Genomic DNA, 15447 nt, shown 5'->3' with positions numbered 1-15447 from the left:
TTTCAGAAATGTCTGTAGAGGCAGTCTGCATGACTAGGTGCTGGATTTTATGCACCAGTGGCCGTGGATGCGATTGGAACACCTGAATTCAGTCATATGGACGGGTGAGTGAATACTTTTGGCAATATAGCGTACCGTCTTCAGGTTTCACATCAAGATTTCTGCTGTAGTCTATGTTTCAATTCATAGCATCTAACCGGTGTAATCTTCAGCAGCCTTCACGTGAACAGAGAGGACACAGAGAAGAAGTAGCGAAAAAGTTTGCTCTTTTATTTCTTCAATCACCCCCTGCCAGTCCATATTATTAAATCTCTGCTATAAGTTAGATATTTACAACATCATTCAAGGCCCTTCACAAAATGCATCATGATCATCAGTAGAAAGAATTCTATTTACATTGTACAAAACATTGCATACATACTCGCCACCGCCCCCCCACCCCCCACCACATTGTCAGACAGGCTGTTACTGAGTCACAGTAAACTGGTCAGCTACTGGTTTACTCTTCAGGACCGTCGGTAAGGCAGGCGGTCCATAAGTCCTAGAAAGCATCTCAGTGCCAGTAAATGGAAAGAGTTCATGGAAAGCATGAAAATAAAAACAAATAAATCAAGGAAGGTGTAAATTATGTGGTCAATAAAATTCTGTTTCTCATTAACAAAACTCAGACTTCTTTGCTTGTTGTATAAGACTACAAGCACGTCTCTAACAGGGGACACTAAACAGTCTTTTACAGAAAAAACTAAACAAAAAAAATCATTGTAATCTTTTCTCTCTGTTCAGCATGTACACAACCCTGTGCTTTGGCCACACAACATAATTTATGTAGTTTGGAAGGAAAATGAAAATATGACCAAGCAGAAAAAATGCTTCTAGTAGTTTGTTTTGCTTGTTTTTCATGGGCATGTGATTGTCTACATACAGAACACAAAGCCGGGACTTTGTGAACATCAGCATAGCGCCACCAAGTCAATGATTCTAAAACTTTGCCTTCTTATTGAACAGATTTGCTTCACGTAAAACACACTTATATCTTTCCCCAATTAAAAGGACTTATTAAAAATGTCCAAACTGATCACGACTTTAAAATAGAGTTGATGTGGTTAACTTAAAAAAAACAACGTAGTGGTTTCAGAAAGACCTGAGAGCCCCAAAAACAGAAAGACGCAATGTAAACACAACCACCTTAAAGAACAAAGACAGACCCCAAAATTTCTCCAGTTCAATGTTTGTTCAGCCGTTAACAGTAGCTTCAGTCTCTATGCTGACAAGTACTTTTGCCGTTTGGAGTGTTCAGTGTGGCTGATGAACCCAGGACAACATCTGCAAAGGCATGTTTTGGCTGAAAATAACCTGGCCCAACTCACTTGTGCTGGAGTTGAACGTACACTGGCTCATATCAAAAACATTATTTTTTCTCGTAAACTTAAAAGGAAGAATCCATCACTCGATGAATGTTTCTTTTTTTCTTCTTCTTCTTGGAGTGTTTGTTCCCACACAATCATCAGTTTCTCTCCTAGCTCCCAGTGGTTTTCTCTCTTTCTTCATACAGCCACAATGTTGTTCATCTCCCACTTCTGAGTGGTTTTACTGTTGTCACAGTCTGATATGAACACTTTGTGGAGCAGGTCAGATCGGTCCAGACATTTCCCTGTGTGGGTAACACAAAATGCAATAGATGACAATGTGTTGTGGTTTATGTGACTTCATGTCTCGTGAATCACTTTCCCTCTAACGCTTCAGAAACTGGTCATGTATCAAACACTATTTCAGGTTATTCAGACAGAATATAGAAATCTGACTCCCAGTATGAAGCTGCTCTGGATGATGATTAGTGCTGGACTTTTCTTGATGGTCAACTCACATTATATATTACATATTAAGCTTGATAACAGCCTTCTAGTGTCTCAACACTCTTCATAGTGAAGGTAAAAACCTAATAAAAACAACCTGCCGCAGTTAAATCAGGTCACTTTTCAATTCCGTTTTAGTTTCCACAGAGTTGTGTGGTTGAGTGGTAACAACCGTTTTTTATTTTCTGCTCATCCACATGACTGTGCGCCCAAATCAATTAAACAGCAGGACTGTTAGTTGATGACTCTGATGAAGAACACGACCAGAAACACTGCTCAGTCTAATGAAATCAGTTGTGAGCACTCTCTTATAAAGTGACGTGTGTGATGAACATGGTGCAGATATTTACCTGTGGGAACATGAGTGAAGCGATGGAGATCCTGGACAGACAGGAAGAGCAACAACAGGGTGAATTACAGGTTTTATCATTTACACCATTAATACACAAATAGAAAAATAGAAAATGCTTTGTTTTGATTATTAAGGTGACAGAGTGTGTATGTGCTCCCCCGTGTCTCACCTTGAAGTACTTCCACTCAGTGTGCTGGTTCTGTTCACAGTGTGTGATGATGACCGCTGAATTATCACTTCCTCTGGTCAGGCATTGATCATACTGCATCAGCTGGTTGGCTTCATTGATTCGGAACAGCTACACATAGAGTTTACGGTTAATTTAAACATCAGTCATCTTACACACAACTTACACATTATTTGGTCTAGATTCTAAAAGATTGTTACATCATGTGAAATATATGACATTCATGTGGAGGTTTTCATCAGAACACATCTGGTAGAGACTCAGGATCTCAGCTTTGCACATTGAGTCCAAATAAACCAAATGACCTCATCAGGGCTTCAGTGTCATGTTGTGAAGACAGTTGCTCTCTCCAATGGAGCACTGATGTTACTGGTTTACTAATAATACTCGTAGGAGATGCAGATGTCACTATTTAAAATAATACTTCAGTAAAAGATGTGATTACTTCCACCGCTGCTTATAATCCAACATAAATTAAACACATTTCATTATCAACTTGTGGTTGCCAACAACACTGTCGCTGTGATAATAATCAGTGTATTTTTTTATTTATTTTTTTAGAAGCTGCAACAATGTTACACTGTTTCTGACAGAGAGGTTAGAGCGAACACTCTTTGTCTGAACAGTTGTTTGCCTCCCAGTGGTCCAAGCAGATTGTGGTACACAGCATCTATAGTATATAGGTTCAAGTAACTACTGTTCCTCTGATCATTGGCTTTGGTGTGAGGTATCAAGCAATTTCAAGTCAAAAGTTTCAACCTCATGCGAAGTCACACGTAACTGGTGTTAAAAGTCCAAGTTGAGTTTCAGTTCTCTAGATTTTGACTAAAGACACGAAATGTGTAACTTTATGCACGTCTGACTTGTGACTGGAGTTCTCACCTCTGAGTTAAACCTTAGAACATACTGTACGTACATCTGTAGCAGAACTGAAGTGAACTAGAGGTTTGAAAACAATCCCCCCCACACGGCGCCGTGTGTCATTACCTGGTTGCCCCCCATCCTGTGGCATGGGCCGATCTCTACGTTGCCTCCATTCGTGTGTCCCATACTGTCAATACAGTAACTCGTCTCAAAGCCCCGAACCTGCAAAATCACAGGATGTCATGGTCAGATTTTTTAAGGAAGCAGTCGAACAGTTATAAACACAATGTGTGTGTGTGTGTACCTACCTCCCCCCATTCTACATTTTTAGGAGGAAGAGGGTAGTGCACTGGGATGTCATATGCTATTTCCTCCATGAACCATTTGAAGCTTTTACATCGATGTTCCTCCCTGGAAAAAGAACAAATAAACAATTGCTTAACAACCAGCAAACACACTGCCCCACACTAAAGCACATAACATTACTTCTACAACTACTTCCAAAGAAAGATCTATTAATTATTATTATACTACAGCAGCACATCACACTTTAAGATTTGCTCTTAACTTTCTGACGCCAGAAATTGGATGTGACTTTGTTTGTATGATCTCTCAACTGTGAACCTTTATCTGAACAGCATATTAACAGCACAGTGTTGAGATAAAATGATCTAAAGAGACACAAAACTGAATACGTGTTACAAATACATACATATACATTATGGGTGTTTAGTTGAATGTGTGTACCTGAAGCGTTTAAGATCACTTATGTCTCCGTAGGCTAGAGTGAGTGTTTCAGGGCGGCTGGCATAGAAATAGTCCTTATAGTCATCCCACCAAACCTCCACCACACGAACATAATTCTGTACAAACACAAAAGTTTTAGTTGGATTAGTTAGTGACTGTGTTAGGGCTTAGGTTTTTAAATTTCTAACATGGTTATATGTGAAACTTTCCACAGTATGCGTCATGAGTATAATCTTTATAACACCGTTGTTAGACCAGCTTGTGTGAAGCACTTCTAAACGTGGGTTTAGAGGAGTTCTCTATAAACTAGATGCAACACATGAAAGTTTTGCCATGAACGACCCACATCAAGATCAACCACTGAGAAACCATGACTCAGCGCGGTTATTTTTGTGAATTCTCCCTCACATCGAGGTCAGGAAATGTATTTAGGAAAAGAACAGGAGACACAACATTTTGATTGTTCAATTAAAACCCAGACTTGAAAACATAAACCTGAACCTCATTTTCAGCCAGTGAACTTTAACAGTGAATTAACCAGAGAAACCTCATATTTGTTCAATGACATCTGAAGATCTTCTGTTAAGCTGCGCTGAACGTTTGCCATGAAATGGTAAATAACATACAGGTTACACCACAGCAATTACGCTCAACTTAGCACAGCCTGTTTATGCTACACACGCACACGCACACGCACACGCACACGCACACGCACACGCACACGCACACGCACACGCACACGCACACACACACGCACACACTCACTCACACACACACACACACTCACACACACGATCTGAGTCATATTTAAAATCCTGTGGTTTCCACTATATTTCCCTTATCTGTCTAGACTATGTGGTGCAAAATTACAACTCACTGCGTGGATTGTCTGATACTGCAGACTAAACAGACATCTGTAAAATGCTAAACACATTTATAAAACTTGAAGTTACTAGACTGATATTTTTCCTTGTCAATTTTATATTGTCTGACAACAAAAAGTACAAAATTGTGCTATTTTGCCTTTTTTTAAGTTTCCACAAGTTTTTAAGTTTCCACAAAAACAATATTCTTGAAAATTAGAGCACTAGTATAATCTTTACATGCATCTAACTTTTAGACATCTTTATCTTAGTTTTACATGCTTACAGTTCTGAATCTGCTCAGTTTTATGCTGATATCAGTATCTATGTTCTGCCACTAGTGTTTCAGGTGAGCCGTTTTACCTTCAGAGTGGGTGAGGACCCAACATGTGCTGGAGGAGGGTTGCCTTGCCAACCGTGAAGTCTGTAGATGTGGCCAACTCGAGAACACGGCACAAAGAGCAGCTGGCCGCCGCACTGCCAGATCTAAGCAGGCAGATCAAATCTTTAAATACGGTAAAAGGGAAGTCATCCTCAGTCTCTGTGTACACTGGTCTATTCCATGCCTACCTTGTATGATATTTCAAAATTTTCTCCTCCCCATATCTGTAGTCCTGGGTCATACAGACCCAGCTCAAAGAAGAAGTCTCTCTCTATAGCAAACAGACCTCCTGCCATGGCTGGAGATCTACAGGTATAAAAACAGACACATGAAACAGGAATACAAACACATGTTTAAACACACGCATCGTAACAGTCTTCTTTACACTAAAAATGACTTAGCTATTAAATTGCTAAAGTTTTTCTTTAAATCTGGTTTAAACAAGTAGACATTAAAAAACAGTGAATTGTTATCTAAACATTAATATCTACATTGTCTCAAAGCAATACTTCAAGAATTTCATTGGAAAGGACAAACCACAGGACAGACTATGAGACTGAGAAACAAAGTGAGATGAAAAGGAGAGAATGAAAGCAATGACAGGTCTGAGAGAAATGATATGAATGAAAAGCAGATTGGGAGGAAAGTGGAGGTGATGGTGCCCCAGTCTGAACTCAATTCACATCAGAAGTTCTGTGAGAAAATGTCCCAAACCAAAATGTCTTAAGACTCTCCAACACCCAAATCATGGTTTAACCAAATGGTAACCGGGCATACTTGAGTTACTGGAAGACAGTTTTGTCTTGGGTCTGCAGTACAGGGTAAGAACTGAAAAAGTCTTCGTTAGACGATTGTTAGATGTTAGATGAAGTCTTCAAGTAATCTCAGCAAGTCCAGTTGCCTTTGTTTTACCACTTAGATTCCCCAACACGAACCCTCCTGACTTTATGACCAGAGCCTATTATTCTCTCGCTGCAGCGCGTTAAGTATCTGGATTTAAAGTGGACAGAAAAGAAAAGTTCACAGACAGACTGAACATAGAAAACATTTGGAAATGCTGCTACACTGAACAAACAAAGCTCACTGCGTACTTCGGTGAAAGCGTTTAACTGACAATTATACTAAAACTAGAAGGATACGCAACTCCTCATCAGCAGGAGACTCGGGTTTAGTTGGTTAGTAGCGATATGACATTCTTATAAACTTTGAAATAATCTTCTACAGAAATGTTTCCAAATAGTTTTGTCACAAATTAGCTCAGGCACCGGTCGTCGCAATGTCAGAAATATCATAAGAAATGGTCCAGGTTAGTTGCGACACTCGACATCTGTGTGTTGACACTATTCAAAAGGCACTTGTTTTCTGTACCTATATGGCTCAGTCTGAGTTTTTCTCATTTTTTTTTCTCTGTCTCCCAGAGGAACTCTCTTCCAGAGCATGCTCCAGTCCCAGGCTCCTCTAGCGAAGCCGTTGTCGTCTCCTCCACCCTGGGGCTCGATGGTGAACTGCTGGCCGTGGATGGAGTCGATCAGAGGCACGGTACATATCGTTCTGACAGAGTGAGTATGAGGCCATGCATACGAGACGCATGGGGAGGAGAAGTGTAGGGGTGGGTTAGGTGAAAGGGGGGTTACAGACAGCCATGCCAGTGAAAACACAAAGACATGGGGGAGGGTTGTTCCAGCACAGAGCGAGACACCGTGTAGGATAGGACAGGAAGGGTTAAAGGATGGGAGATAGAAACACAACAAAAACAAAGATGAGTTTTTGAATGGGGGGCGGGGGCCTGCGTGAATGTACCGGTAAGGCTGGGTGACATGTTTTCTCTTGGATTTTTCTGTCTGGCTAAGTGGTATTCTCTTCCAGAGCAGACTCCAATCCCAAGCTCCTCGAGCCAGGCCGTCCTCATCTCCGCCCTGCTGAGGCTCCATAGTGTACTCATTACCATCTATATAGTCTATCAGTGGCACTGTGCATACTGTCCTACGTACAGACATACAAAAACATACAAACCACGTCATGTTCCCATATATACGCTCATTTGTCACTTAGTTAGGTCCACTAGTGAAAACAGCATTAATACTGAATTATATTGCATTTTATTAAAACATGTTCCTATTATTTTGACAGCCCACTTTAGTAAGTTGACTACACTAAATAAGAAACACTGTTGCGCTCAACTGAATCCAGTTTAACAACATTACAATCTACACCCTCCAAAAACGACCCAGTTGAATTACCACCAGCTGAACATAGGAGGAGACGGTTACATCAGAACGCATTCCTTTTCACTGGTGGACCTAATGTTTTGGCAAGTGAGTTCATATGGAATTCAGACATGTGTTTTGTGGCATCACAACATCTAACAGAAGTGTTTTAGCTTCACAAAGCGTCCCAGACCGTTCACTGACTCACACGCTAGGAACTAAATGTACATCTAAGAAGAGATGGCAAATTCGTGGCTAATTAAGGAGGACATATCATTTACTGGATCAAATAAGATGCATCAATAAGACAATATATTCTGTATAATTTTGAGATCACCACTTTTTTTTTTTGTATTCAGGCTTGAATTGATCAATATTTTTTCAGTAAATTGAAATCATTTTGTAAAATTAGCTCTGACTTTTTTAATTAAAGAAATATGTTGACATTATCATTCTACAAAATAGCCTGGCGAGGTTTTTCCCCAACATCATTCACCTGGGCTGAAAGTGGATGTGTGAAAAAAACCCTCACATGCCATCATTTACCAACACTGTTGCTAAAGTCCCTTTCACACTGAACAAAAAAAAGAAACTAATTAACACCTGGCTTTTGTCTTCACCTGAAAATGGTACAATCAGAAAAAGAAATTACAGTTTAATAAGCAGTTGGATTGAAATAAATGTAAAGCTTTGACATGTATCTGTGGTTGTACAGGTGTGTGTGTTACCTGTCTTTTGAAATAGGAGCGACCAGTGGAGCATACCAGTTGACTGCTACCTCACAATGAGCGTCCAGGTAGATCAGCACCTACAAAGGAAAACACAAACACTTCAATATCCGTGTTTCTGATCCGTGCCAATACTTCATCAACTACAGCAGCAGTGGTAAAGTGCAGCTACAGAACAAACCTGTCCCTTAGTGGCCTTATGGGCTCCAATACTCCTGGCTTGTATCAGTCCTTCTCTCTTCTCATTTCTGAATAGTTTTACTAGGCCATTCCACTGTTTGATGTACTCCTCCAAGCGCTCCTTCAGATGGACTACACACAGACAAAGACAAGCATAGTTATGATCTTGAGTATTGCCACCAACACGTTGCTGACTACTGGTATCAGTCAGTGCGTTTACATGCAGAGCTTAATCGAGCTATGCTCAAAATTCAACTTTCTCGCTACAGTCCTTGTCCCAGTTTACATGCAGCGCAAGAAAATTAAATAACTGTTCTCCTCCTCCACACTAGGTGGCGTAACGTGTCTTTTCAGCGGGTTAATACCAGGTTAATACGGCCCGATTTCCGGGCGATCTATTACGTGATATAATAAACAAGAGTCTTTAATGCGGCAGACCAGCATTTCAAACAACAACCAGATAGATAATAGAACATTTGTTAATCTTGTACGTAATGTTCGCGCTACTTCTGGTGCAGGTAAAATCCGCGCCATCCCTCAGACGGCTCCGTTTCTCTTCTTCTTCTTCTTCTGTGATCAGCTTTCTTGGACGTTTTTGTTCCGGGGTCACACGCCAGCGCAGCGGTGGTGGAGCATGCGCACACGCATTATCCGATTGAAAACTCAGATTCAATCGCATTATCTGGGTGCCTCAATCGGATAATGAGAACTTCGATTTTAATCGGAGTAACGTGTTTACATGCACTTAAATTCTACTGTTATAGTCTGATTAAGGCAATAATTTGTTTTTTCCACATGCATGTAAACGCACTGACTGAGTATTTGCTAAACAACAGCATTTCTAGTTATGGTTATTTATCATGACAAGTTAACAAAAGTATTAAATGACTACTCAGAAAATAATCTAACAATATTGTTGGTTAGAGCTCTGATATCAAAATCAATTAAACCCACAATTAAATAAGAGCTGTGGATATATTCACAACTCATAGGTCAAGGAATATGGAATAAGTTTAGTCGAATCAAGAACATTTTTAATTCTCTTGATTTACAATAAAATCTTAGCAAAAGTGAAGGATGCTGATTCCATTCTGAACTGAGGTGATTTATCACAGTTCCTCTCAAACAGACTATATATATTTGTCATTAAAAAGAATAAATAAATAAAAATGTTAAAGGTTGATGGAAAAATGCCCAGGGCTTCCAGATTGAATTTAGTCGAACAACAGGTTTTTTGTAGGTGGTTTCATGGTTTGAATCTTACCTGCTTCTATTATTGTAAAGAAATGTATTACTCATAGCTTCAGTTCTGTAACAAGATCAATCACACTCGTCCTCAGTTATATATTTTCATTACATCTAACTTCACTGTAAGAAAAGAAGCAAAACCCACCTTTGTTGCTGAAGTCATCGATGAGGACGATCTCAGCCAGGTATCTCCTGGGAGTCCTCTTGATGACACTGTGGACGGTTCTCATGAGTGTAGACCAACCCTCATTATGAAAGACTATCACCACACTGGACGTCAGCAGCCTGTCATCGTAATGCCAGTACTTGCACCTGGAAAGATGAGAGCCAAGTTACTGGATCTGGCATCTATTAAGGATATGGATCATCACAACGCAAAAGCTACTAATGTACGCTTCATGATACAGCAACTTAGAACCACGTAAAACAATTCTCCTTTAGGAAAACTTCTTCCCAAACTGTCTGGTCTGACTGATTCAGACATGTGCAAATCTTTTAGGCAACGCTTAGAAATGTTTAGGTTGTTAAACTGATTCAATTCATTCAAATATGAAAAAATAAATATACTGAAGCAATATGAAAAACATCAAATTTGAAGTTAGTTAGCTCTGGGTCAGTTTTACCGTCCATTCAGCGCAGATCAGATCAATGCATATGGTTTACGACATGGTACCTATTTAGTTTAGTTTAAGCCTGACTAAAGATGATGAAAACGATTAATCCGCTGTAAGCGCCACCTTTTTGTTGTCATTTGCTGATATTGAATATTAAATATGCCACATAGTTTTATTAAAGAAAACTATTTCTGGATCAAAATTTGTTCTAAGTTACTGTTAAATAAAATAAATAAATGCATTTTAATATTTTGGCCATATCACCCAGATATAGGTTGATTCCAGGTTTGCAGCTTTGCACAGTGAAGACACAGTCATTGCAGTGCACACGACTGAAATGAGTGGCACAAACCAAATATACTGCAATCTCTGAAAATGCTCCGTGAGTTGATTTCAGCAACAATAACACAGCGCTTAAAATAGACCACAACTACAATTATCTTTGGACTGGTAAGACGTCAACCTGAACGTTGCAGGAGAACCTGTGAGGCAGTGGGGTTGTGACGGAGGAAGACGGGCACGGGTTTGATGGAAGGAATGGGTTGTTTAACACATTATAATAACAATCGCACTATGTCACACAACGTAGATGGTTTTGGGTCATCCTATACAACATCTGAAAACATATCAATAACCCTCAACAAGTCCTCACACTATCTGTAAAAAGGATTGAGCTCAACAATCGTGTGAGATCTGAATGTGTTAGACCGGTTACTGGCAGCTTGTTCAGCTGGGTGTGTAACCAGTCACACCTCACTGGTGTGTCTTAGAAAAACAATGTGAGCGTATGTGTGCGTTCAGATTTAACAAGATAACTTTTAAAATGGCTGAATCGCTGACATTTCACAAATATTTTGAGAATATTTGGGAACATTTAATATGTTATATATTTTATATGTGAGCCAGCTTGATTGGACGAGATCATTTACTTAAAATATACAACAAGACAATCCAGGGTGATCTAAATTACACTAGCATCATGTGAGCTTGTGTCTGATTGTCATCATCAAACACGCCCTGTGCTTGAATTATGTGATATATGATCTGAGAAGGGATTGTTAAACTGTTTCTATCATACAAACAGATGCTGTAAAGCATAGCGGCCATAAGAGTATAGTGTTTATTTTAGTCAAGTAGTCCCACAATAGTGATGCAGAGCTGACACCACAGTTAAAACAAGACAGACTGGTATTGAGTGTAAACAGCAGTACTCACTCTTCATGGCGTATGTCACTGATTGATCTGTCCAGTGAAATCATATCACTTGCCACCATGTTAAAGCCGAACTCTTTGATAGAAGCCTGGACGGAGTCTTTGTACTCTGGACCCAGGACAAACGGCTTTGCTCCCTCTCCGGGACCGTCTGGGACTCCGTGAGGTTCGGGTTCCTTCGGTTCAAAGTTTCCTAGGATGCCTTTCTTCAGGACCGGGGCATTGTAAGCGTGAGTGTGTGGTTTGAATGTCACATACTGCTGCTGGATCACCTGCTGGTTGGGTTGCTGGTTGGGGTCTTGGGGATTCTTGTCCTCCCCTGGAGACAACGACATAAAAACCAGAAGATGTCAAAATTGCTAGAAAGTGCAAGATATGTTAGTTAAACTGTTTCTCGTGCCTTTAGCCCAATTTCTCTGGGAAATGCTATATTTAGACCATTTGATAAGCCTAGAAAATGCTGAGTTCACTGAACCCCCAGTTGCTCCCAGTACAACCGGCACTGGTGTGTGAATGTGTATGTGAATGTGTGAGCGAATGTGTGAGCGAATGGGTGGATGTGTCTCTGACTGTAAAAGTGCTTTGATTGCCTCTGAGTAGGTAGAAAAGCGCTTAATAAAGAAAAAAGCAGACCATTTAAGTTACACCACCATAGCAGAGATTTCAAACATTTATTTAAGATTTATATGTTCTAAATGTACAAACATAGGTAAGATGACAAAATAATCTATTGGTCCGAACTCGCAGTGGGTTTGAGAAAACACTATGATGTGCAGACATACTTTAAACACGATAACTTGCATTTACTTTAACATTTTTATTTTTTTCGATGACATGGAACAATCAACATGGTAAACCTTCTAAAAGACTCTAGAAAATCTTGCACTGTGTGCCAGGATTTGGAAAATAACAATCCATGTTTATACTTGCTTTAGCTAATGACATTGGAGCTGAATTCGTTAACTCCTCATGTCTCACCATGTTTGAGTCGGATCGAATGGAGGTCGACCTCCACACCCTCCACATGAGGCCAGGGCACCACAGGCTTCAAATGCTCTGCTGGGCCTCCTTTGGGCAACAACGAGTCCTCCTGCATGATGGAAATACAGATGGAAATGAGAAAAAAAATGAACGAAAAACAATAAAACAGTATGATTTAATACGGTTACAGACCACCGTTAGGCCAAATAGCAGTGACATGGATGATACCGAACAGTTAGTCTCTTTTGCCATTTGTTTTCCCAACAGATTTGAATATCCTCCGGCCAGTGTGCGCGGAAGCCTCTCCGCTCCTTTATATGGTGATGTTGTTGTGTAGTCTTTTGCATCACCTCTACCAACTGAACTGGAGCGGATTGGGCTGTTGTTGAGACGGTGCACGCAAACAGTTATGCGTAAAAACGACCTCTAATCGCATAAAAGCGAAGGCCGCTGATTTAAAAGCCAGCGCGAGACATAATAAGCAGTTGGCGTCTCGGCTGATCTGATCACACATGGAGAGTTTGTGCAGCTCCTCCTGTTGACGCCTCCATGTTTGTCTTGGAGTGACCAATATGTGAATAAACACACTACGTGTAATTTGTGAGTACAGCAAACACTGATCAAGGAGCTACCGCCTATGAACATAAAAGACATACATAAAATATACATATATAAGACATATAATATAATATAATATAATATAATATAATATAATATATAAGACATACATATAAGACCTGTAGGCAGAACTGTCAAACTATCCACAAAGGCTAATTTTAATGGCAGATGTGAACAGTGTCCTTGTGCATCAAGACGTTACATATACACGGTATGTAAAGTATTTATAAAATACTGCACAACAGGGGACTACAGCAGAGATTACTCTAGATTCTAGTACTAGTTGTTACATTGACAAATACTTAATGTTTCCTGGTACTCGGATGCAAAGATTTACAACATTTTCTTTGAATTACCCCCTTCCTTGGAAAGCAAGTAGTACTTTTAACAGCCTTTAAACGTGATGCCAGGCTGACAGTAAATATTAAGACCACTCAGTTCCGCCTTTAGGCGACGCATGACGACATCATGGTGGCGGATATGCGGATACGTATCCTGTAATAAACCCGTGACATTTGGGAAAAGCGCTTATGTGAACACGAAAACGTAAAAAAAAAAACGTTAAAAAAACAAACAAAGAACACACACGCTCACATACCACACGGTAATAGTAAGTTGTGCGTCCAATTTTATGTCGGCACACACTGCCCAGCAGCTAGCCTTAGGGTCGCGCTAGGAAACAATCTCCATGACAACCGGTGTAGAAACAAGAGAATAAAAGCGTGGTGCTTGTTGCTGCGGGGTGTCTTCACTAATCAACACACAAACACACACCTGGGCCAAGCGAGTAAACAGAGTGCCGCATACAGACGCGCCGGTGAGGATCACGTTAGCTCCGAAATGTGGGTGCATTTCGTTGACTGGTTCCGCTGCTCGACTTACCCTCTTCGCAAACGGGTTTTCATCGCTGGGCTTCGGCGACAGAGACGACCAGAGCACCACCAAACCCAGAAACGTCCCAACGATGAGCAAACTCCGTAGTAGGAAGCCCACTTTCACCCTCATCTTGGTAAGCTCTTCCTGGACAGCCCGAACCTCCAACAGCTAGGCTAGGCTAGCCGACACTGCTCCAAGTCGGGGCTCACCGGCGGCTGGCAGGAAGGAAGGAAGGAAGGGACGAAGGAAGCAGGGGAAGAATGAAAGCGAGGCGGCTGATGACCCGTAGCTTCGTTACGAGCTGAACAGCGACGATGGTACACGCTCAGCGGCCGCCACTTGTCACTAAAGCTAAACGTGGCCGGTGGCAGGCTCACCAGACCTCTTTTTATTGACAGTAGTCAGACCGGGTACTGCTACTGAGTCTGTGTGCTATACCCCCGAGTTAGAAGCGCTCCCCCTGGCGGCGGCTCAGTGCAGCTCAGCAGACCCTTTTAGCACAAATAGATAAGAAACATTGCCTGATATATGAGTTACTCTCAAATGTTTGCATGCAATTTGCCCAGCTTCTACTTTTTAAATACTCAAATTGTGTTTGATAATGCTGGTACACAGAAATCAGGTATTACTGGATGTGGATAGACAAGAAGTCTGTCCGGTTTTTCAAATCACACCGTGTGAAGAGGCGTGCGGCTCATCCATTATCGTGAAGACGTACGCACAACCGACGGAAAAGCAACAGGCTGCAAGCCAGTGTCAATGGGTAACGCGTACATGCATTGTCTCCTCCAGAGGAATGTTTCACGGCTGTGTCATAGGGGTGGAATAAAAGACAGTCGTTGAATTCTTTTGGCTCATGAGTAGTGGATCATTTCCAAATATGTACTTCCCTTTGGGCCTATCATTATCTTATTTCCCAGGTGAAAACCTCAGACAGGTTTTAAACTAGAGGAAATAGGATGTTTGTGGCAAAATCAATATCTATTTCTATCTATGTATATACGTGTGTGTGTGTGTGTGTGTGTAAAATGAGTTGGAAAACATCTACACTGTCTGGCTAATAGAAAAAATTATTTTGTTGGACCACCTCTAGCTTTGATTACAGCAACATTCACCGAGGCATCGTTTCGATAAGAAGCTTCCGCAGTGGCTACAGTAAACACTAGACGTGATGAGGGCATCGCTTCATCTGCCTCTCTTCTTACCCTGATCACTCTATAACAGGGTCAATCTGGACTCATCCGACCACATTTCTTTATCGAAGAGGATGGTTCACTATCCTTTTAGTTTTTAATAATGGGTTGGGCACTTCTTAACCCAATTTTAGTTGTGACAGCTACAGCCGTTTGTCTGTTTGGCTGCATGTTTTCTTACATAGTAGTTTCTGCTTCAGTCTCTTCGATCTCTGCTTGATTCATGCCAATGATTTGACAGACTAACATCTTTTCCATGACCACGGACCACTTTTATAATATCGTTGCGTAACATCATTGGAACATGGAACAACAAAGAGTTTTTAATTCATTTAATGTTGT

At 40.8% G+C, this 15447-nt stretch overlaps 1 protein-coding gene across 2 annotated transcripts; it reads right to left on the bottom strand.

Moving 5' to 3' along the window:
• Nucleotides 1-249: 249 nt before the first annotated feature.
• galnt7 (UDP-N-acetyl-alpha-D-galactosamine: polypeptide N-acetylgalactosaminyltransferase 7) lies at nt 250-14869 on the bottom strand. Of its 2 annotated transcripts, none has more exons than XM_047578151.1 (15): nt 13919-14869; nt 12416-12527; nt 11441-11756; nt 9757-9923; nt 8365-8495; nt 8184-8263; nt 7049-7231; nt 5437-5554; nt 5230-5352; nt 4004-4119; nt 3565-3667; nt 3380-3478; nt 2375-2503; nt 2204-2234; nt 250-1651 (listed from the first exon to the last, which is right to left on the bottom strand). In XM_047578151.1, exons 1-15 carry the CDS (start codon nt 14039-14041, stop codon nt 1545-1547), a joined length of 1938 nt encoding a protein of 645 aa, XP_047434107.1. In that variant the 5' UTR covers nt 14042-14869; the 3' UTR covers nt 250-1544. The 2 variants fall into 2 exon arrangements, with proteins under 2 accessions (XP_047434107.1, XP_047434105.1); XM_047578149.1 differs by lacking the exon at nt 7049-7231 and adding an exon at nt 6617-6799 and having other exon boundaries at nt 13919-14850.
• Between the last annotated feature and the right edge of the window lie 578 nt (nt 14870-15447).

Source organism: Mugil cephalus, chromosome 2 (assembly GCF_022458985.1).
Source record: "Mugil cephalus isolate CIBA_MC_2020 chromosome 2, CIBA_Mcephalus_1.1, whole genome shotgun sequence".
NCBI lineage: Eukaryota > Metazoa > Chordata > Actinopteri > Mugiliformes > Mugilidae > Mugil > Mugil cephalus.
Note: the sequence above shows the minus strand (reverse complement) of the source record. Positions and strands in the feature narration are given on the sequence as shown.